This window comes from Coregonus clupeaformis, chromosome 17 (genome assembly GCF_020615455.1).
Source record: "Coregonus clupeaformis isolate EN_2021a chromosome 17, ASM2061545v1, whole genome shotgun sequence".
NCBI lineage: Eukaryota > Metazoa > Chordata > Actinopteri > Salmoniformes > Salmonidae > Coregonus > Coregonus clupeaformis.
In genome coordinates this window covers 67,491,945-67,513,087 of record NC_059208.1, presented here as the reverse complement: position 1 = coordinate 67,513,087, position 21,143 = coordinate 67,491,945, and the positions used below count along the sequence as shown (strand labels likewise).

General features: G+C 45.0%; 1 protein-coding gene across 3 annotated transcripts in view; it reads right to left on the bottom strand.

Moving 5' to 3' along the window:
* LOC121586914 (semaphorin-4A) overlaps nt 1–21,143 on the bottom strand; it is a 49,069-nt gene that overhangs the window by 19,008 nt on the left and 8,918 nt on the right. For all 3 annotated transcript variants that reach the window (XM_041903966.2, XM_041903967.2, XM_041903968.2), the window contains exons 3-4: nt 1,004–1,164; nt 625–684 (exon numbers count right to left, since the gene is read on the bottom strand). In XM_041903966.2, coding sequence (XP_041759900.1) covers nt 625–684; nt 1,004–1,164 — 221 coding nt within the window. The remainder of the gene's footprint in view (nt 1–624; nt 685–1,003; nt 1,165–21,143) is intronic.

The following is a 21,143-nucleotide window of genomic DNA, read 5'->3' as shown; positions in this document are numbered from 1 at the left end:
ATCAACTCTATATTGTATAATGGGATTGGTCTTTGTATGAATGGCCATTATGGTCACTGTTCATCTGATTTATACTATGGACGTGTATAAAATGGCTCTGTTTGACTTGTCACAAATGTGGCTAAGCCCATTGCCACTGATGCTACATACAGGCCCATTGGTCTGCTAATCCCTATTGGCATAAGACCATCTTGTATTGACTTCCTCCTTTTGTATCGCTAGCACATTGACGGCCAGAAAGACGGTTAAAGTTATCCAATCAAATAGCTAAACAATTCCATTACGGAATTACAGTCTTGGTGGGGTGGCTGTAAGTGGAATGCAGTGACAGCTGTGCCTCCAGTAAGTAATGTTTCTCCTCCCTAAGACAGAACAGAACCACCTTGCACAGCCTTATCCTATCCCCCCACCTACTTGTTTTGTTGTATTAATTTCTAATGTATTAAGGTATAATCTAAATTCTAAAGTTCAAATTAAGTGTTATTGAAAAACCTTGCGACAGTAGCCCTGGATATTGACTCAGGGGCCTAAACTGCCCGTCTAATATCAAATCTAGGGGAAACACTGGCAGCATGCGGCATTATAATGCAAATGAGTGGATTGGCTGAGCTAGGGTTAACTTGCCTTTTTCTTGCCCTTCATGGAGCATTCGTCCAGGTCCTTCACTGAGGGGGACCAGTCCAGCTGAGAGAAGAATGGAGGGAGAGAGGTCAGTGTTAAGACTGTTGAACCAGCTGTGTTTCTGTTTCAGATGACAACCGCTGAACTAAACCACTGGAAGGGGGACATTTTCTGCAGCATAGATGGGCTCTATGCAGTGTTGAATATTTCCGATATAGCCTGTATGAACTGTAGGGCTTAGGTATTTTCCAACAAAATCTGGTGGTCTTATGCATGAACTTATAAGCTTATAGGGTTTATACAGCTTCATGAAGTCTCATAAAGCTGATCATACTTGTTAATAACTTCATGATAACACGGGTGTAAATGTCAATCCCCCCACCTTGCTCCTCATCACAATGGCGTCCTCCTGGCTGACATCCAATGAGAGAAATGCATCCCGCGCTCCCACAAACAACGTGTCTCCGTCGTCACTTAGCAACAGTGTGGTGGTGTTGCCGACGTCCGAGCTGTCGAAGTGGCTGAGAGACCTCCCAGGTGTACCTGTTACGCAAGAGATTAAAGTAACAGGCGTTAGGCTTACCTTTCACATTCAAAATAAAGTGCATACAGATACAGTTGGACCTTCATATCAAGCTGACTTCCACATGAAGCTGACTTCCACATGAAGCAATGAGTATTACACGGCTCAGATAGTTGGAACACTGTGTTGGCACCACAAAGGTTGTGGGTTCGAATCCTGCATAAACTATCCATGTTGGATTCGAGTATCTCGTAAATGGTCAAAAATATTATTTGCATAGGCCTACATTTTTAGCAGCAGAAACGTAAAAAACAAACAATTCTTAAGAGGGCTTTTAAACCATTACAATACACCGGTCCTCAAAGTCACTAGATTAAGGGTTAGATTATATTAATATAGATGACATATTATTAAGATCCCAGTACATTCCGCACCCAGCAATTAAAATAAAATATATGTTTGACTGCGGAGAGTGCTCTAACCACCAGAGGGCACACTTGGCACCAAACCCTAACCCCACACTGAAAGTAGGGCTATAGCCTAGCCTACATAAAAAGCCTACATATTTTTAAGCATTGAATAATCATTATCCAGCACAGAATATTTATAAAGATTTAGGATTAAGTCTACTCCAGGGAAAGTAAAATGGAAAGAGTAGTGTCATTGCAAAGTTTCAATGATGTACAACTGCAGCTATTTTCACACGAGGACATGCAATATAATGCCGTACTAATTAGCCTACATTAACCTGCTCCGATTGAGTGTCGAGACAGAACTGACATTTCATTAATTTCTTCCTCTTTTCATTAACCCTTTCCATACAACAAATACATATAATAACACAGAGGGGTGGCGCCCCCTCGTTCCACGCACGCTCCAATTTCATTTGGACTGGAGGCCCTCAAGCAGGCCGCTATGAAAGATGGGAAATAGCACGTGCACACGAGGCACACACACACACTAAGTACACATACCATGACCTTTAACCAATTACAATAACTCAACCCACTTGCCTATTAGGTAGAGCCATTTCAAAAACTCTCTGTAGGCATGCATTCTCTGTAAAACGCTCTCTATGAACACTGAATGAAATAGTTGTCATGTTTAAATTCACCTCCAACATGGGGATGAGAGAGAGACTGACTCAATACATGGCAGGGTTGGCATGACAGCTTGTAAGGTCATGGTTTTGACTTTCTGTAACCCCTACTAGTCATGTCAAAGATTTCAACACAGTTAAGATATGGCACAACATGACAGCAAAGATGACATTTTGGTGTAGCAAAATTAAACAAACTTGGGCCGAGAAATGGTCAAACTCTGACCTTATTTTATTAAACTATAGTATTGTTAATTGGAGGCAAAGGCACAGCAATCAACCTAACCTCTCTCATAATGAGAATATTGGCACTTCTCAAACGCTACCAAATCAATCAGCAAGCAGGACTATCTGGAATTATCCATTTTATTATGGTGTGATTCTCGGTCTAATCAACACTTTAGACAGAGGCTCTACAGAGAGGGCATGAGCACATGACGAGCATAATCCTGTGCTGTCGCTATGGTTTCCATTCCCATGGCACCATTGGGGACAAAAATAAAATAAAAAAAAGAGGTTGGGCTTGGTTATTAAATAGGCACAGACCTGCACTATGACAGCTTTGTGTTGTTCAGTGATTGTGAAAGGTGCCTGTGTGTAAGTGACAGTGAGCGGATGAATAATGCAAAAAGCCACTTCCTGCTTCGGGCAGTATCGCTAGAGAGGAGTTCTCTATCTAGTTTTATAAGCGATAAGATAGACATTTTGAGTGATGTGCGAACATTTACATTACATTTAAGTCATTTAGCAGACGCTCTTATCCAGAGCGACTTACAGTTAGTGAATACATACATATATATATATATATATATATATATATATAATTTTTTTTATACTGGCCCCCCGTGGGAATCGAACCCACAACCCTGGCGTTGCAAACGCCATGCTCTATCAACTGAGCTACATCCCTGCCGGCCATTCCCTCCCCTACCCTGGACGACGCTGGGCCAATTGTGCGCCCCCCATGAGTCTCCCGGTCGCGGCCGGCTGCGACAGAGCCTGGATTCGAACCAGGATCTCTAGTAGCACAGTTAGCACTGCGATGCAGTGCCTTAGACCACTGCGCCACTCAGCAGTACGAACAACAGCGGAAACATCTGTGTACTGCGGCACAACCATAGAGCTATTTTCTACGTGCACAGACACATTCACACAGGCCTTACTTAAACTTACAGTGCATTCGGAAAGTATTCAGACCCCTTGACTTTTTCCACATTTTGTTACGTTACAGTCTTATTCTAAAATGGATTAAAACTGCCCCCCCTCCTCATCAATCTACACACAATGACAAAGCAAAAACAGGTTTGTAGATTTTTTTGTGCAAGTTTATTAAAAAGAAGAAAATAAATATCACATTTACATAAGTATTCAGACCCTTTACTCAGTACTTTGTTGATGCACCTTTGGCAGCAATTACAGCCGCGAGTCTTCTTGGGTATTACACTACAAGCTTGGCACACATGTATTTGGGGAGTTTCTCCAATTCTTATCTGCATATCCTCTCAAGCTCTGTCAGGTTGGATGGGGAGCGTCGCTGCACTGCTATTTTCAGGTCTCTCCAGAGATGTTCAAGTCCGGGCTCTGGGTGGGCCAATCAAGGACATTCAGAGACTTGTCCTGAAGCCACTCCTGCGTTGTGTTGGCTGTGTGCTTAGGGTCGTTGTCCTGTTGGAAAGTGAACCTTCGCCCCAGTCTGAGGTCCTGAGCAGGTTTTCATCAAGGATCTCTCTGTACTTTGCTCTGTTCATCTTTCCCTCGATCCTGACTAGTCTCCCAGTCCCTGCCGCTGAAACACATCCCATCAGCATGATGCTGCCACCACCATGCTTCACCGTAGGGATGGTGCCAGGTTTCCTCCAGACGTGACGCTTGGCATTCAGGCCAAAGAGTTCAATCTTGGTTTCATCAGACCAGAGAATCTTGTTTCTCATGGTCAGAGTCCTTTAGGTGCCTTTTGGCAAACTCCAAGCAGGCTGCCATGTGCCTTTTACTGAGGAGTGGCTTCCATCTGGCCACTCTACCATAAAGGCCTGATTGGTGGAGTGCTGTAGAGATGGTTGTCCTGGAAGGTTCTCCCATATCACAGTGACCATCGGGTTCTTGGTCACCTCCCTGACCAACGCCCTTCTCCCCCGATTGCACAGTTTGGTTGGGCGGCCAGCTCTAGGAAGAGTCTTGGAGGACACTGTGTTCTTGGGGACCTTCAATGCAGCAGATCTTCTTTGGTACCCTTCCCCAGATCTGTGCCTCGACACAATCCTGTCTCAGAGCTCTACGGACAATTCCTTCAACTTGGTTTTTGCTCTGACATGAACTGTCAACTTTGGGACCTTATATAGACAGGTGTGTGCCTTTCCAAATCATGTCCAATAAATTGAAAAAAAAGGTCTAAATACTTATGTAAATAAGGTATTTCTCCTTTGTCATTATGGGGTATTGTGTGTAGGTTAATGAGGATTTTTTATTTATTTAATCCATTTTATTATAAGGTTGTAACATAAAATGTGGAAAAAGTCAAGGGGTCTGAATACTTTCCGAATGCACTGTATAAACAGAGGTGTATACACATGCATTGGCATACAAAACGGCCTCAAATTGAACACACAGGCCTTGATTTAAATACACACAATTGCACATGTATACAGTGGGGTATATGAATGGATGCCTGACAAGTACATCAGTTCAGTGTTCTTAAATTGTTCTATAACTTCTGCTTGACCACAGAGGCACTGCTATCCAGAAAACTGTTATCATCTGTTACAATGCCTCCTGTCAAGAGAGAACGTATAAGCCCATCAGTTATTAGGGCATCAGTAGTTAAAGGGAAACATACATTTTTCAACTTCATTTTCAGCACCAGCCAAACATCAACATACACTATATGTACACAAAGGTATGTGGACACCCCTTCAAATGAGTGGATTCGGCTATTTCAGCCACACCCGTTGATCCATCCATGCAATCTCCATAGACAAACATTAGCAGTAGAATGGCCTTACTGAAGAGCTCATAAACATTCAATGTGGCACCGTCATAGGATGCCACCTTTCCAACAAGTCAGTTCGTCAAATTTCTGCCCTGCTAGAGCTGCCCCGGTTAACTGTAAGTGCTGTTAGGAGCAACGACTGCTCAGCCGCGAATTGGTAGGCCACACAAGCTCACAGAACGGGACTACCGAGTGTTGAAGCCTGTAGCGCACAAAAAAATGGTCTGTCCTCGGTTGCAACACTCACTGCCGAGTTCCAAACTGCCTCTGGAAGCAACGTCGGCGCAAGAACTGTTCGTCGGGAGCTTCATTAAAATGTTTTTCCATGGCCGAGCAGCCGCACACAAGCCTAAGATCACCATGCGCAATGCCATGAGTCGGCTGTAGTGGTGTAAAGCTCGCCGCCATTGGACTCTGGAGCAGGGGAAACGCATTCTCTGGAGTGATTAATCACACTTCACCATCTGGCAGTCCGGCGGACGAATCTGCGTTTGGCAGATGCCAGGAGAACACTACCTGCCTGAATGCATAGTGCCAACCTCAACTCCATCGAACACCTTTGGGATGAATTGGAACGGGGACCAACTCCATATTAATGCCTATAATTTTGGAATGAGATGTTCAACGAGCAGGTGTCTACATACTTTTGGTCATGTAGTGTATGTGAAAATGGTGCGTTTCTATGTTTTGTAGTAAAAGATAGAGTAAGATAAGTGTTTCCAATGACATCATCGGTGTGGTATCGTGTGATTTTGACCTATTGTGAATAGGTAGTGCCTACTAAATTGGTTGATGATGTCATTGGAAATACTCATCTTTATCTTTTTACTACAAAACATAGAAACACGCCATTTTCCAATATGTTGATTTTGGGGTGGTGCTGGAGAGGGTGAATATGAAGTAGAACAATTTTCACATTTCCCTAGTACGCCATAAACGTTAGACGACAATACAGTGACATCAAATGAGACTTGAAAAGTAATGACCGTGAGTGAACTAAATTAATAAATCTAGGAAATTCCTCAAAACCAGTCAACAGAAAAATGTATTACATTGATCAGGCCTATTTCTCGCTTTTCACGGAAACTGTTCTTTTTGAAGACTTGTGAATGTATTTGTTCTGCTTTCGCCTGGTTTGCCAGGTTCACAGTTGCCAGACACACGACTGGTGGACAAGACTAGTTCCGCTTGAACTCTGAAGAGCAGTGTCTGCTTCACTACATGGTATATAAAAACTAAGCAAAAAAGAAACGTCCCTTTTTCGTTAAGACACTAACAGCTTACAGACGTTAGGCAATTAAGGTCACAGTTATGAAAACTTAGGACACTAAAGAGGCCTTTCTACTGACTCTGAAAAACACCAAAAGAAAGATGCCCAGGGTCCCTGCTCATCTGCGTGAACGTGCCTTAGGCATGCTGCAAGGAAGCATGAGGACTGCAGATGTGGCCAGGGCAATAAATTGCAATGTCCGTACTGTGAGACGCCTAAGACAGCGCTACAGGGAGACAGGACGGACAGCTGATCGTCCTCGCAGTGGCAGACCACGTGTAACACCCGCACAGGATCGGTACATCCGAACATCACACCTGCGGGACAGGTACAGGATGGCAACAACAACTGCCTGAGTTACACCAGGAACGCACAATCCCTCCATCAGTGCTCAGACTGTCCGCAATAGGCTGAGAGAGGCTGGACTGAGGGCTTGTAGGCCTGTTGTAAGGCAGGTCCTCAACAGATATCACCGGCAACAACGTCGCCTATGGGCACAAACCCACCGTCGCTGGACCAGAAAGGACTGGCAAAAAGTGCTCTTCACTGACGAGTCGCGGTTTTGTCTCACCAGGGGTGATGGTCGGACTCGCGTTTATCGTCGAAGGAATGAGCGTCACACCGGGGCCTGTACTCTGGAGCGGGATCGATTTGGAGGTGGAGGGTCCGTCATGGTCTGGGGCGGTGTGTCACAGCATCATCGGACTGAGCTTGTTGTCATTGCAGGCAATCTCAACGCTGTGCGTTAGAGGGAAGGCATCCTCCTCCCTCATGTGGTACCCTTCCTGCAGGCTCATCCTGACATTACCCTCCAGCATGACAACGCCACCAGCCGTACTGCTCGTTCTGTGCGTGATTTCCTGCAAGACAGGAATGTCAGTGTTCTGCCATGGCCAGCGAAGAGGCCTGATCTCAATCCCATTGAGCACGTCTGGGACCTGTTGGATCGGAGGGTGAGGGCTAGGGCCATTTATTTTGATCCCCCCTTTGTTCAGGGACACATTATTCAATTTCTGTTAGTCACATGTCTGTGGAACTTGTTCAGTTTATGTCTCAGTTGTTGACTCTTGTTATGTTCATACAAATATTTACACGTTATGTTTGCTGAAAATAAACGCAGTTGACAGTGAGGACGTTTCTATTTTTGCTGAGTTTAGTAGCCTTTTAAGGCAACAGTCCAAAGTTTGACCAAATATGGTTTTACTCTATATGAGCTGCAGTGAAAATGGTGTGGTGGTTTGACTGGTTTGTGTCATTGAAGCAGAGTGTTTGGGGGAACAATTTACGTCAGCCACTATATTTATCACCCTAGAATCAGTGCGATGATCATACGACAATCATAAGGATGTTAAAAATGATGCAGGGATTTTTGATAAGAATTCTCGTCTTCAGGTTTTAATTCCCTTGCATTGAAAACAAATTCTACCTCTCCACAAAGGTTAATCTGAATATTTTAAACAAATTAGTCATGTATTCAGCCAATAAATATGTTTTGAACAGACCAGAGCACCATAGCCCTACATGAAAAATATGTGATTTCAGTTGAAAATGTTGGCGTTAGTGTAGCAAAGGTAGGCAACACTTGTCTTTAGGCCTCGGGCAAGGTTACTCCTAAAGCAAGTACAGCTCAGCAAAGTGAATGCCTGCGTTTCAGCTCAGCACACTAACAGGATCTGAAGTTGCACCAACAACCCCAAATGATCAGTTACATTGGTGCCATGACTAGCAAACTGTTGACATTACTTAGCCGCAAAGGTTGCTGCAGAGGAAGTGAAAGATAACTATGGATCTCTGAGGCAACAAGCCATGCTTGTGTGTTCAACTTTTGCTTGATAATTGATGACTCAAGCAAGCCGCTAGTGGTAACTGCTACTGACAATTATTTAAATCAAAAAGAACTTATGCGGTCGAGTCACGTTGACGACCCAGATGTAACATCCAGTCGGTTAACTTGGCAGCCCTAGATGTTGCCTCAGGAGCTTTTGCCACCTCACGCTAGTTTAACACTAGTTTCACTGTGTGGAAGGTCACCTTTCACTACTCCAATCAGTCCTTCTCCAAGCTCTGTTAGCAGGAGACATCTCGCAAAAGCGCCAGCTCAGGGATAAAGGTAATTGTTTTTCCTCCATGCCCACCCCACCTACGAAGTAGCTCTTTCCAGGCCATGGGCACACAGTGCTCCTTTGTTGCGGAGGTCATGAGAAAACCGCATCAGCTGAGGAGTTGGTGGGGGGACGTGAAATGTCAAAATCAACTGTTGCTTGTTTGTCTGGGCAAGGCCTCCTCTACACGGCCTTACTCAGGACCCCTGTGCGTCCCGTGCCAAGCTTAGAGGGGTTGCTACCACATTTCGCTTGAACGGTTGCCAAGGACTGTTTGCTTTACTCCTGGGCCTCATGAGACTTGATCTGTGTGAAGTCATGCTCTGCAAAGAGTTTACGTCTCAGCGCGTGCCTGCAAAGGTGTGGAGTCTGTGATGATTAATGTGGCCATGCATGGGTGTGTTTGAGAGAGAGTGCAAGAGTGTGGCATGTTTGTGTTCAAGGTTTGTGGGGGATATCAGCCAACAGACATCATTCGTAGCCACCCCAGTGAGACTGAGAATAAACTATGTGTGGGTGTGCGTTTTTGTGTGAATGTTCATTCTGAGTGTAGAGGAACTTTGAGGTTGTGGGAGAATCTCCCAGTGTGCTTTCTGCCCACCCCAGGGAGCGGGAGATGTGCCCAGTAATGATGAGTGTGGTCTGAGAGCTCTGTGCTTCAACAGGGATATGGTCCTCCACTGGGATTCTCACTCAGTCACGGAAGTGGTTGCTCCAGGAAATGGGAGGATGGCAATACACGTGAATGAATAAGAGAGAGCGAGAAGGCCTCCCGAGTTGCGCAGCTGTTTAAGGCACTGCATCGCAGTGTTGCGGCGTCACTACCGGCTGTGACCGGGAGTCACATAGGGCGGCGCACAATTGGCCCAGCGTCATCCGGGTTAGGGGAGGGTTTGACCAGAGGGGCTTTACTCGGCTCATCGCGCTCTAGCGACTCCTCATGGTGGGCCGGGCACTTGCAGGCTGACTTCGGTCGTCAGTTGAACAGTGTTTCCTCCGACACATTGGTGCAGCTGGCTTTCAGGTTAAGCGAGTGGGTGTTAAGAAGTGCGGTTTGGCGGGTCATGTTTCAGAGGACGCATGACTCGACCTTCGCCTCTCCCGAGCCTGTTGGGGAGTAGCAGCGATGAGACAAGATCGTAATCACGAAATTGGGGAGAAAAAGGGGGGTAAAACTTACAGAAATAATAATAATAATAACAGAGAGAGAGATATGCCCTGTGAGAGAGAAAATATCCGGGGGGAGAGAGGGAAAAAGAGAGAGGAGACAGAGAGCAAATGTGGGTGAGAGAAAAACAACATGTGAGAGAGACAGTGGCACTGAAACTGTCGGGACTGCATGAACAGTGGACTAATGGAAAAAATACAAAAATATTGTTTGAGTGGATTATTCCATTAAGTGAAAAAGAAAAACGGCGTGTGAAAAAGATAACAGCACGTGAATAAATCCTAATGTAGTGTGCTTCCATAATAGAGTACCTCTTGGCCCAGCGTGAGCCTACAGCTGCATGGTGGAGTTAGGGTGGGGTAGGATGAGGATCTATGTCCTTGCCTGAGGGTGAGGGGAAGGATCTATGGCAGCGTTTTTCATGAGAGAAACTGTTGTAGAAAAAAAATTGTGCTTGGGCATAGAAACAGGGTTAAGTCAGTAACCTCCGGTAGCCGCTAGAGACGGTTGTAATAAACATTTCAGAGGGGTGGTGGTACAGGAATCCTCATCTCTCCCAAGTGGACATTCTCAATTTTTCCCCTAACCCATCTGTCTATCTCCTCATTTGAATTCCATGCTGTCACAGTCACTAGCCCATTTAAGCTTAATATCCTTGTCATCTATCGCCCTCCAGGTTCCCTTGGAGAGTTCATCAATGAGCTTGACGCCTTGATAAGTTCCTTCCCTGAGGATGGCTCACCCCTCACAGTTTTGGGGGATTTCAACCTCCCTATGTCCACATTTGACTCATTTCTCTCTGCCTCCTTCTTTCCACTCCTCTCCTCTTTTGACCTCACCCTCTCACCGTCCCCCTACTCACAAGGCAGGCAATACGCTTGACCTCATCTTCACTAGATGCTGCTCCTCTACTAATCTCACTGCAACTCCCCTCCATGTCTCCGACCACTACTTTGTTTCCTTTTCTCTCTCGCTCTCCTCCCACACTACTCACTCTGCCCCTACACAGATGGTAATGCGCCGCCGCAACCTTCGCTCTCTCTCTCCCACTACTCTCTCCTCTTCCATCCTATCATCTCTTCCCTCTGCTCAATCCTTCTCCCTCCAATCTCCTGATTCTGCCTCCTCAACCCTCCTCTCCTCCCTTTCTGCATCCTTTGACTCTCTGTGTCCCCTATCCTCCCGGCCGGCTCGGTCCTCCCCTCCAGCTCCGTGGCTTGATGACTCATTGCGAGCTCACAGAACAGAGCTCCGGGCAGCGGAGCGGAAATGGAAGAAAACTAAACTCCCTGCCGACCTGGCATCTTTTCACTCCCTCCTCTCTACATTTTCTTCATCTGTTTCTGCTGCTAAGGCCACCTTCTACCACTCTAAATTCCAAGCATCTGCCTCTAACCCTAGGAAGCTCTTTGCCACATTTTCCTCCCTCCTGAATCCCCCCCCTCCTCTCTCTGTGGATGACTTCGTCAACCACTTTGAAAAAGAAGGTTGACGACATCCGATCCTCGTTTGTTAAGTCTAATGACACTGCTGGTCCTGCTCACACTGCCCTACCCTATGCTTTGACTTCTTTCTCCCCTCTCTCTCCAGATAAAATCCTGCGACTTGTGACTGCAGGCCGCCCAACAACCTGCCCGCTTGACCCCATCCCCTCCTCCCTTCTCCAGACCATCTCCGGTGACCTTCTCCCCTACCTCACCTCGCTGATCAACTCATCCTTGACCGCTGGCCATGTCCCTTCCGTCTTCAAGAGAGCGAGAGTTGCTCCCCTTCTCAAAAAACCAACACTCGACCCCACTGATGTCAACAACTACAGACCAGTATCCCTTCTTTCTTTTCTTTCCAAAACTATTGAGCGTGCCGTCTTTAGCCAACTCTCTTGCTATCTCTCTCAGAATGACCTTCTTGATCCAAACCAATCAGGTTTCAGGACTGGTCATTCAACTGAGACTGCTCTTCTCTGTGTCACGGAGACTCTCCGCACTGCTAAAGCTAACTCTCTCTCCTCTGCTCTTGTCCTTCTAGACCTGTCTGCTGCCTTTGATACTGTGAACCATCAGATCCTCCTCTCCACCCTCTCCGAGCTGGGCATCTCCGGCGCGGCTCACTCCTGGATTGCGTCCCTACCTGACCGGTCGCTCCTACCAAGTGGCGTGGCGAAGCTGTCTCCGCACCACGTGCTCTCACCACTGGTGTCCCCCAGGGCTCAGTTCTAGGCCCTCTCCTTTTCTCCCTATACACCAAGTCACTTGGCTCTGTCATATCCTCACATGGCCTTTCATATCATTGCTACGCTGACGATACACAACTAATCTTCTCCTTTCCCCCTTCTGATAACCAGGTGGCGAATCGCATCTCTGCATGTCTGGCAGACATATCAGTATGGATGACGGATCACCACCTCAAGCTGAACCCTGGCAAGACGGAGCTGCTCTTCCTCCCGGGGAAGGACTGCCCGTTCCATGATCTCGCCATCACGGTTGACAACTCCGCTGTGTCCTCCTCCCAGAGTGCGAAGAGCCTAGGCGTGACCCTGGACAACACCCTGTCGTTCTCCGCCAACATCAAGGCGGTGACCCGCTCCTGCAGGTTCATGCTCTACAACATTCGGAGAGTACGACCCTGCCTTACACAGGAAGCAGCACAGGTCCTAATCCAGGCACTTGTCATCTCCCGTCTGGACTACTGCAACTCGCTGTTGGCTGGCCTCCCTGCCTGTGCCATTAAACCCCTACAACTCATCCAGAATGCCGCAGCCCGTCTGGTGTTCAACCTTCCCAAGTTCTCTCACGTCACCCCCCTCCTCCGCACACTCCACTGGCTTCCAGTTGAAGCTCGCATCCGCTACAAGACCATGGTGCTTGCCTATGGAGCAGTGAGGGGAACGGCACCTCTGTACCTTTAGGCTCTGATCAGTCCCTACACCCAAACGAGGGCATTGCGTTCATCCACCTCTGGCCTGCTGGCTCCCCTTCCTCTGCGGAAGCATAGCTCCCGCTCAGCCCAGTCAAAACTGTTCGCTGCTCTGGCACCCCAATGGTGGAACAAGCTCCCTCACGACGCCAGGACAGCGGAGTCACTCACCACCTTCCGGAGACATTTGAAACCCCACCTCTTTAAGGAATACCTGGGATAGGATAAAGTAATCCTTCTAACCCCCCCAAATTGTAAAGTGGTTATCCCACTGGCTATAGGGTGAACGCACCAATTTGTGAGTCGCTCTGGCTAAGAGCGTCTGCTAAATGACGTTAATGTGCCCTTGAGCAAGGCACTTAACCCTAATTGCTCCTGTAAGTCGCTCTGGATAAGAGCGTCTGCTAAATGACTAAAATGTAATGATGTAATAAACAGAGTGCTTTCTTCCCCTTCCTACAAATGTGGCTCTATCTTTTAATATTATGACCAATCACTGAAAGATAAGACTCTCAGGAACAGGTATGTGTCTTCTGTTACCTTACAATGCCCACAAGCTGTGCAGGACTCATTAGAACAGAGTGGACAAGACCAGGCACTAAATCAGACTGGGGGAAAAATAACATCAATGATTATGTTCCACTCTAGACATTAGATCATACACAATTATTGCCTGATGATCTTCTGAACTTCCCATTCTGACGCATTTCAGTCACATCAAACCATACTTCCTTCAGCTTGAAATACTGTCAAAAGTACTGTCAGACTGATTTGTAATAGACTGTCATAGCCCCAATTAAAAAAGTAAACATTGGCCGTTGATTACGTCACTTTATTTGTTAGTTTTTTTTGTCCTCTAGCTGTGTGTGTGCGTGCGTATGTGTACACGGCACTTAGAACACAGATCTGGAACACAGATCTGGAACACAAATGGTTTGGCCTGAGTCCAGTTCTTACTGGATTAACCAGAACTGAGCACTAAGAGAGAGCCCATATCTGACCCCATGATGAAGGGATGGCGCCTTCGGACAGGTACAGTATTTTAACTCAACACAGCTGGAGTGGAAGACGGGGCAGGATATGAGCTAAAGAGAGGAGTTAAGTTTAAAGAGTCACACTGACTTCACTTGAAATAGTAAAATATCTAACTTTCGTGTCAAGGCAAGTGCCATTGGCAAAAACACAGAAGCCCAAAACCTCCATGAGCTCCTTAACTGTGAATACAAAATTAAAAACTAGTATACACTTAAGTTGATTAGAGTTTAGACACTTCACATCGTAGAGTTGGCCATGTGAGACATTTGAGTGAATACTGCATTTCCTGACTACGGTGTGGCTCTATGGGTAATGTCTCATGGGTGAGTTCCTCATGAATGAGCAACGGCTGGGATACTGTGTGAGCAGTCACCCATTTAGAAAGAGGGTGGAGTGGGGGAGGAGCGGGTGTTGCGCAACATGGCAGATAAAACCTGCCATCCTGGGGATTAGGAGGGATCCCGTCCCGTACCTGTCAGCGCTCGTCATCATCCCTCAGCTGCCTGCACACACAGGATTGAGGCTCGTCTCAGTGAGGAGATGAAGAGACCTCAATGGAAGTTCATCCTAAGAGATTTTCTCACACACTCACACTGAACACAGTTGTGGATACTGGACTGTTTCTCCCTTTCTCTTGGCAATTTGATGCCATTTTGAATCTAAATAACTACCGTAACGGTCATCCATTTCTAATGATATCAACACTCGTGTGATTCATTGTGTCACACTCCAATAAAACATATTTCATTAAAACGTATGGATCTATAAAATGTGTGTGGGTGTTTGCGCACGCATGTGTACACAACTCATGTTCTGCATGTTGCGTGACACCTACCATCTTAGTGGCTGGCTCCAGCCGACTGAGGCCCCACTGCCTGAGGCCGAGTGGTTAACTAAAGCCTGCTGGAAATGAGGATGTGAGAGTTTGCAAAACAGCAGCAATGCGCTACCCGAGGGCACTTCCTCAAAACCAACGAGACGAGGAACTCCAAAAATCCCCATGTCAGCATAACGAAAACGAGCAAGTTCTGTAAAGCTTAGTGAAAAGTGATCGGTTTAGGTCCTCGCCAATGGCCAACTCAAACACTATTCTGTGGAATTCTAAACAGCACAAAGTGGGGTCACGAGGAGTTTAGTTTGTAAACATGTAAAAATGGTCATCTGTCTCAACCATGGCTCTTGGCTCTGACACTATCAGAAAATAGTTTGTACTCATTTAGCTAACAGAGAGTGAGCAGAAAGCACATTCACAACTTAGGTGTTTCGGGAAGGTGCAGAAACTGAGGTAAATATTTCTACACCACATTCTTAAAGCCAGGCAATTCTCCAGCATTTGTAAAATGTTTTTTTTTTAAACAACAAATAGATACTGAGGTTAATAGGCTATGCCTGGCAAACTGGGAGAAAAACATTAATGACCTAACATACTGATTTGACCACTGGTCTAACATAAGACAAACTGCTTTCATAAGTTAGGTGATTCCCATATACAAACTCCAATAACGCAGTGTTATTATGAGAAAATAATAGGACTACAACAAACCGCTAAAGCAGCAGGCAGGTTTTAAGGCATCAGCCTGGCAGGCTCTCTTGGTCATCCCAGCTACAGGTAGCAGAGCTAATCCCTATTACGAGCTGCATGGGAGGACGGGGACGCCACAGGCTTCTATTAAGTCCCCTAATCCCCTACCTGCCTCCAACCCTCCTTAAGTGAGCTCTGGAAGAAGAAAAGACCCTGGAGCAGCTTTGTTTACTTTCACCTCTCAAGAACTGATCCAAGATCAGCACCCCAGACCCTAATCCCTTCAGACCCTAACCCCAGACCCTACCCATTCAACATCATCGGAGATGCTGATCTTGGGTCCCGAGATGGAGGATGTGTAGTCAACTCTAAACTTAGCGTTTGTGCTGTACCATTGAGTGTGGGGAAAATGGATCTTGAATGGGGTGTTGGCATCGTCTAAGAGGATGGACATTTTTCCAGTAGTTCAATCCAGGCTTCCAGGGAAGCCTAAAGGCTTACCCTTTTCACACTACTGAGCCGAGCTTAGCTGTACTGCAACGGCCTGTTGCTGAAACCATGCTGAAAAGGACAATGTGAGAAGATGCATCTGAGCCAGCAAAAAAAAATGGTTTGGGACGGCACGATACTGTAAAAAGTGTATGAGTGACCCCATTTGTACTATTCCTGTGCAAAACATACAAACACACTCACGCAACCTAATCTGATACTGTGCCCAAACGGAACCAGGCCACAGAGAGGAATCAAAACAAAAGGCTTCACCCACATCTGCAAATGTATCCGCTTTCACATTTATTTATTTTTCTCAAAATCAGGTCATCTTCGCTTCCTTTTCTTCTAGTCAGACCCAGTTTGGGCTTCCATTTGTGTTATATTTGTATTTTCCTTCAACTTTCTGAAACGGGCACAGGAATGCCCCGGTCTGTGCGTGTGTGTGTGTACACACACACACACACACACACACACACACACGTCTACACTTTGTGCAGCCATTAGCGATGATGCTAATGATAAACGTCTTCTGGTAGAGATGGAAAGGCTTTCACAAAAATCTTCTCAATTAAAATGTTAACTACAAAGTAGCATATGGCAGAATATGATTATTTGCATCAATCCAGTGGCCATTTGTTTAGCAAACTCTGCAATCACATGAGCACTACAGAAACATTGCTAACCAAACAACGGTCTCTTGCTGGTGTGCACTTGCATTAAAGGGTAACTACACCCAAAAATCTAAATGCATTATATTTCTCCCAGACTTCAAAAGTGGTCTCCTGATATGGTTTAAGCATTGTTGTGGACTTAGAACATAAACTACATTGGATGTTCTATTAAATAAGTGGGATTTTGAGTGAAAACCTGCAATTTTGGGGGTGGAAATGGAAACCTGGAAAAACAAAATGGAGAAAACAGAAATTGGGGAAAAACTAAAAACAGATTTTATAGGGCCCTATGAACTGCACATTATTATAGGACCTGAAACTGTCTGCCAAATTGTGCCAGTGTCCACATCTTACCCCGTAATATTTGCAAGCCAGGGGCCTACTCGATTGCATTGATGACACTGCAGACTAATTCCCTGTTTTACTCAGTAGTTCTCGGCAACTCACTTCCGATGTTAAGTATAAATCCATTAGGGCCTTGGTCTCAATGGCCAACACAGCTTTTTAAACGAAACACAAGCCACTGAAATGGCCGCAGAAAAAGCAAAGCAGAGATGAGTGAAACTGATTCAGCAATCTGCACAGTAAACACTGATGACGCATTGAACTGAAACCTTCTGGCAATCCCTTGAGGTTAGCTGCATCTTCAACATAAACATAAGGAACAAATTTAGTTTGACATTCCAAACATAGGTTCAACAGCTGAGAGAACTGGAAGCTTAGAGGATAGGCTACATTTCTATTGAAAACTGTGCTTTGCGTGATATTTGAGCAGGAATGGAGTCATTTTCAGTACAAACTAAGACAGGAACAGTATTGTTATACAAACAAATGGCCAACAGTGGATACTATTTACTTTATGTTCCAACTTCCAACACTTAACTGGAGCAAACAAAAACGGAAAGTTTAAAAACCATATTACAACATTCTGTTTGTTTGTCATACCCAGCCCCTTAAAGTGGAACTGACAGCGTTTTAGCAACATTAAATCTTATTAAAATCTGTTCAAATACACCCCCAGGAAGAATATTTGTTTCCATTTTCTGAAAAGCGAGCACTTGTATATGGTCCTTTTCACCTTTTCATACTTTCATAGAATGTTTGGAAATGACGTAGAGTAAGGCATTTGTGACTATTCTATGGCAATATAGAGTGGGAAAGCAGCAGTGCATTTAGACATTTAATAGACACTGCAGTAAATAAAACCTAATAAAAACGTGTCAGTCTTGTCCAGGACGCCATAGCCAATCAGAGCTACAGTAGGCCTATGGAAATAAGCCATTTTCCACAAGGGCCTGCCATCATTCACTTTGAACTGGACTGTGTGTTCACAGGCAGTAGCAACAGCGCGACTTTAGATTAGAACGCATTCGCCAAAACCAACAAAATACACCTGAATGGATTTCTGCATATATGTAAATACCACAGAAGTCCTCTTACAGTCCTATTGATGGAACAACCATGAACAAGTAGGATCTCTCTCCCTCAGTTGCCTATGCACAACAAGATTCACAACTAATGTTAGCCAGAGCGAGATGAGCTAAAATCTAAAGAGGGAACAATAAATAAACCTTCTCAAACTTTTCCACTTGTAGTTGGCCGGCAGAATTGCACTAATAAACGATGGGGAATAGTAGCCTGCTCGCCCTTCTGCAGCTTGCCAGCCAATGCAAATGCATGCTTGTCCCAACACACGTTTTGACAACTGAATGGGAACTTGCCCGCCCATTTGATCGATGCCAAATACATTCGATTGACAACTAAAATATATGCTAACTGTGGATAGTCGTTCAAGTTCAGCATAGCTAGCTAGCAAAGCAATTTACATTTCTAGTTAGCTAACCAAATGGCACCTGCATCTCTAGCTGTAGCCACCGAAAAAACGATATTGGGGCCACTCACCCACTCGTCCAATGACAGGACATCTGCCCAGCAGCTAGTTAGCTAGCTAACGGCTCTGTGTTTTAGCGTGCTAAATAACTACATAAATAGATAAGATAGCCTATTAGCCACATTATGACTGACTTGTGGTCATTGCCCTTGCTAGTTTGATTGTATTGACATTCCCAGCCTTAGTTAAATTTAGTCAGTTTTTGTCCAAGATATTTAGTCATTAAAACTGAAACAGTGCATCCCGAATGGCTGCCTGGAGACAGACAAAAAATTGTACCAGATAAGCTGTGATTTACAACCTGATATCAATCCCAAGAAATGTATTGGTGAATTAGCTATATTAATCATCCATTGAACTGCATCCATCTATTCTGAAAATGCCTTAGTCTACATGTCATGGAATTAGAACCCATTTACAGAGGGAAAAAAAAGTATTTAGTCAGCCACCAATTGTGCAAGTTCTCCCACTTAAAGATGAGAGAGGCCTGTAATTTTCATCATAGGTACACGTCAACTATGACAGAAAAATGAGGGAAAAAAATCCAGAAAATCACATTGTAGGATTTTTTATGAATTTATTTGCAAATTATGGTGGAAAATAAGTATTTGGTCAATAACAAAAGTTTCTCAATACATTGTTATATACCCTTTGTTGGCAATGACACAGGTCAAACGTTTTCTGTAAGTCTTCACAAGGTTTTCACACTGTTGCTGGTATTTTGGCCCATTCCTCCATGCAGATCTCCTCTAGAGCAGTGATGTTTTGGGGCTGTCGCTGGCCAACACAGACTTTCAACTCCCTCCAAAGATTTTCTATGGGGTTGAGATCTGGAGACTGGCTAGGCCACTCCAGGACCTTGAAATGCTTCTTACGAAGCCACTCCTTCGTTGCCTGGGCGGTGTGTTTGGGATCATTGTCATGCTGAAAGACCCAGCCACGTTTCATCTTCAATGCCCTTGCTGATGGAAGGAGGTTTTCACTCAAAATCTCACGATACACGGCCCCATTCATTCTTTCCTTTACACGGATCAGTCGTCCTGGTCCCTTTGCAGAAAAACAGCCCCAAAGCATGATGTTTCCACCCCCATGCTTCACAGTAGGTATGGTGTTCTTTGGATGCAACTCAGCATTCTTTGTCCTCCAAACACGACGAGTTGAGTTTTTACCAAAAGGTTATATTTTGGTTTCATCTGACCATATGACATTCTCCCAATCCTCTTCTGGATCATCCAAATGCACTCTAGCAAACTTCAGACGGGCCTGGACATGTACTGGCTTAAGCAGGGGGACACATCTGGCACTGCAGGATTTGAGTCCCTGGCGGCGTAGTGTGTTACTGATGGTAGGCTTTGTTACTTTGGTCCCAGCTCTCTGCAGGTCATTCACTAGGTCCCCCCGTGTGGTTCTGGGATTTTTGCTCACCTTTCTTGTGATCATTTTGACCCCACGGGGTGAGATCTTGCGTGGAGCCCCAGATCGAGGGAGATTATCAGTGGTCTTGTATGTCTTCCATTTCCTAATAATTGCTCCCACAGTTGATTTCTTCAAACCAAGCTGCTTACCTATTGCAGATTCAGTCTTCCCAGCCTGGTGCAGGTCTACAATTTTGTTTCTGGTGTCCTTTGACAGCTCTTTGGTCTTGGCCATAGTGGAGTTTGGAGTGTGACTGTTTGAGGTTGTGGACAGGTGTCTTTTATACTGATAACAAGTTCAAAAAGGTGCCATTAATACAGGTAACGAGTGGAGGACAGAGGAGCCTCTTAAAGAAGTTACAGGTCTGTGAGAGCCAGAAATCTTGCTTGTTTGTAGGTGACCAAATACTTATTTTCCACCATAATTTGCAAATAAATTCATTAAAAATCCTACAATGAGATTTTCTGGAAAAAAAATTCTCAATTTGTCTGTCATAGTTGACTATGATGAAAATTACAGGCCTCTCTCATCTTTTTAAGTGGGAGAACTTGCACAATTGGTGGCTGACTAAATACTTTTTTCCCCCACTGTATATAGAACCTATTTTAAAAACCTCTTATTAAGTTGGTATTGTAGCATAAACTTGGAATTTGATCTTTTTCACTGATATTATGATTGTCTGTTTGTTTCATATCTGCAAAGTAGTTAAAATCGCTGTCAGTTCCACTTTAACGATAGTAATGAATACAAGCTTTGAAGACCATGCAACTGAACAGTTCAATCATTGGGATGTCATCTGCTGGCTGCCTCATTAACCATAATGCTTGTCTCATTAGTACATTGTTAGTTGGGGCAAAACTCAGGAGCTCTTCTTAAGATTGCAGAGAGCAGTGCATTGTACGAGAGACAACGGAGCATCGGTTCAGCTCAACTTTCATTCCCCTCTCCAGAATTTCCACAAATGATGGACGACAACAGACCACTCAAAGTTGTCCCACGTGAGCCTGTGATAGGCTCACGTGCGACAACTTTGGAAGTAGCAATACAAGGTGCACATAATGACAGCATCACCATATACAGATGACAAAGATGTGTATTTTGGCACTAGTCTGAAGTAATCATCTTTGCTCAGAGACAAGTATGCAATCAGCATTGATCATTCGTAAGTGATTGATTCTTGAAAATGGACTGAACTAACACGACAAGGCTGAAACGCCCTCACCCAGTTAGAGAAATGTTTAGTGTTGCTCGTTGCTCACGATCGCATTTCCACCCTGTTAGCGCTGTTGCACTTCTGACCCTTAGTTGGTCCTGTTGAACCTCTATCTAGTCATATCAGGGATGCAGTTACTACCAGAGCTCCAATGGTAACCACCATAACAGAGAATACTTACCGTGCCATTCCGAATCACTATCATTTTCATATCATGATAC